This window comes from Otolemur garnettii, unplaced genomic scaffold (assembly GCF_000181295.1).
Source record: "Otolemur garnettii isolate 467f Iridium unplaced genomic scaffold, OtoGar3 scaffold00094, whole genome shotgun sequence".
In the NCBI taxonomy this organism is placed as follows: domain Eukaryota; kingdom Metazoa; phylum Chordata; class Mammalia; order Primates; family Galagidae; genus Otolemur; species Otolemur garnettii.
This window is the reverse complement of record NW_003852489.1, coordinates 2,445,586-2,447,959: the sequence shown is the minus strand read 5'-3', so window position 1 is coordinate 2,447,959 and position 2,374 is coordinate 2,445,586. Positions and strand designations below refer to the sequence as shown.

Genomic DNA, 2,374 nt, shown 5'->3' with positions numbered 1-2,374 from the left:
GCGTCAAATGCAAATTGACAAAGGTCAATCGATGAATGAGTGAATGGATGGATGGATCTTCTGATTCCTATTTGCAGCTCATGTTGAGTCTGAAAATGGGGGTGAGTGGGCAATAGCTGGAAATAGTCAGATGCTCCCAGACATGGCCCTGAATTTCTGCTAACTCTCCATTATCTGCTTCACCCTAGGCAGGTTGCATGGCCCTCACGAGTTCAGCCCCCACAATCTCTGTGCCTCCCCAGTGTAGGAATTTCTTCCCTACGTCCAAAATATAATTCAACAGATGGAAGATTAAATGTCAGACACAATAATTACACTAATTCATACACAGTTTCTATGGTTTAGAAAACACTGTCTCACATTTTCTCATTTGGATCTTAGAGAAAAACTACAAGATTATGGGGACATACACTGTTTTAGGCTATTTGGGTGAGGAAGAAGCCATAATACCATAAGAAGTTAGGTAGCTATTCTAGTAAGGTCCCCAGTTTGGTAAGTGGAAAGGTCACAACTCTGGGACAAAGGCCACAGAACTATGCTCTAATACTCAGGACTCCAACTAAAAGGGGATGCTGAGAGGAGAGTCAAAATACAGAAAATTGAAATGCTTTTAGGGGAAAATTTTGCAATTATAAGAAGAAACTGTCCACCAAGAAGGGGAAAGGGAGGGTGTGGTTGTCTGGGGGCCATGTGAACATTTCTCCTTGTTCCAGGTTTGTTAGGACCCTTCATCACAAACCTTAGCCTCCAAAGAGGATAGTCCTTTTCCCAAAAACACAAAGTTGCTTATTTTCAAAACCCACGCACTTCTTCCCAGCACCTCCCAACACATCCTGCTACCAAGAGAGCAGGTGCAGTAGCTCCCTCTCCTCTGGGAAGGAAAAGCAAAGCCAAAGACAAGTGACCTACCACCGTCACTCTGCTCTACAAACCAGCTGGCGCCTCCCTAATCTCTTCACTGCTGCCTGCATCTCCTGATTCCTCAAGGTGTAGATCATGGGGTTGAGCATGGGGGTCACAACTGTGTGGCTGATGGACACAGCTTTGTCCATGGGGAATGGGGTGAAGGGCCGAGCATAGATATAGATACAGGGAATGAAGATCATAGAGACCACGATGATGTGGGTGGTGCAGGTGGAAGCTGCCTTCCTCCTCGCCTGCCCTGAGTGGGACCTCAGCATCGCCAGGATGATGGTGTAAGAGACCAGGAGGAGGAGGAACCAGATGAGAACCAGCATCCCACTGTTGGAGATCATGAGGAGCTCCAGGAGGGAGGTGTCAGTGCAGGCAAGTCTCAGTACTTGGGGGACGTCACAGTAGAAGTTATCCAGAATGTTGGGGCCACAGAAAGGCAGCGGGAGCATCAGAGCCAGCTGGACGATGGAGTGGATGAAGCCCCCCACCCAGGCGGCCACCACCAGCCCCACACAGAGCTGAGTGTTCATGATGGTGACATAGTGGAGAGGACGGGAGATGGCTATGTAGCGGTCGTAGGCCATCACCGAGAGGAAGAAGACAGTTCCACCTCCAAAGAAGTGAAAGAAGAAGATCTGGGCCATGCAACCCTGGTAGGAGATGGTCTTCTTCTGAGATAGGAAATCTATCAGCATCTTTGGAGCAGTGACTGAAGAGAAACAGAGGTCTATGACAGCCAGGTTTCGGAGCAGAAAGTACATGGGTGTGCGGAGCCGGGAATCAGAGGTCACTGTGACTATGATGAAGAGGTTTCCCAACACAGTGGTGATGTACACAAATAGGAACACCATAAATAAGAAAAACTGGAGTTCCTGAGACTGTGAGAGCCCCAGGAAGACAAAATCTGATACCCATGTGTGGTTCCCCTGTTCCATGGTGTCTTCTCCATCCATCTAAAGCAAGCCACACACACAGATGTATGAAGTCACTGCTTCCCTGTCAGCGCCCAGGGGCTCAGAACCGAGCTGTCCGGGTCTGTATAATGAGCATCCTTGTGTGCAGATCCTGGCATTAGAACCTGATGAAATGGCCTTGTCTAGGGGGATATACAATTTGGTGCCATTCGTGAGATTTCTAAAAGCCATCCAGAAGTATGTGCAACCTGCCTGTCAAAGATTCTTACAGCAGTGGGAAGACACTTGGAGTCAGACAAATCTAGGTCTTCTTTTTAACTGAGGTTTACTTATGAGTAATTTAATCTCTCTGGGTCTCAGTTTCACCATCCATAAAATGGGAATAAAAATGCTTTACTTATAGAATTTTATGGGGACTAAAGTAGAATGACACATTAAAGGTTTTAGTAGTGTGCCTGGAATAATAAATAGCAATCGCTTTCCTCTGTGAAGTCTCCTGTCTAAAGACATCCTTTCTTCTCCCGGTCTTTACAGTACCACTAATC

General features: G+C 47.0%; 1 protein-coding gene across 1 annotated transcript; it reads right to left on the bottom strand.

Annotated features, from left to right (window-relative positions):
- Positions 1-914: 914 nt before the first annotated feature.
- Positions 915-1,850, bottom strand: LOC100961762 (olfactory receptor 4D2-like). Its single transcript, XM_003795640.1, has one exon. It carries the CDS (start codon positions 1,848-1,850, stop codon positions 915-917), a length of 936 nt encoding a protein of 311 aa, XP_003795688.1.
- Positions 1,851-2,374: the final 524 nt, after the last annotated feature.

Excerpts from the sequence above, each read along its gene's own strand:
- LOC100961762 (XM_003795640.1), bottom strand. The coding sequence starts at position 1,850 with ATGGAACAGGGGAACCACACATGGGTATCAGATTTTGTCTTCCTGGGG.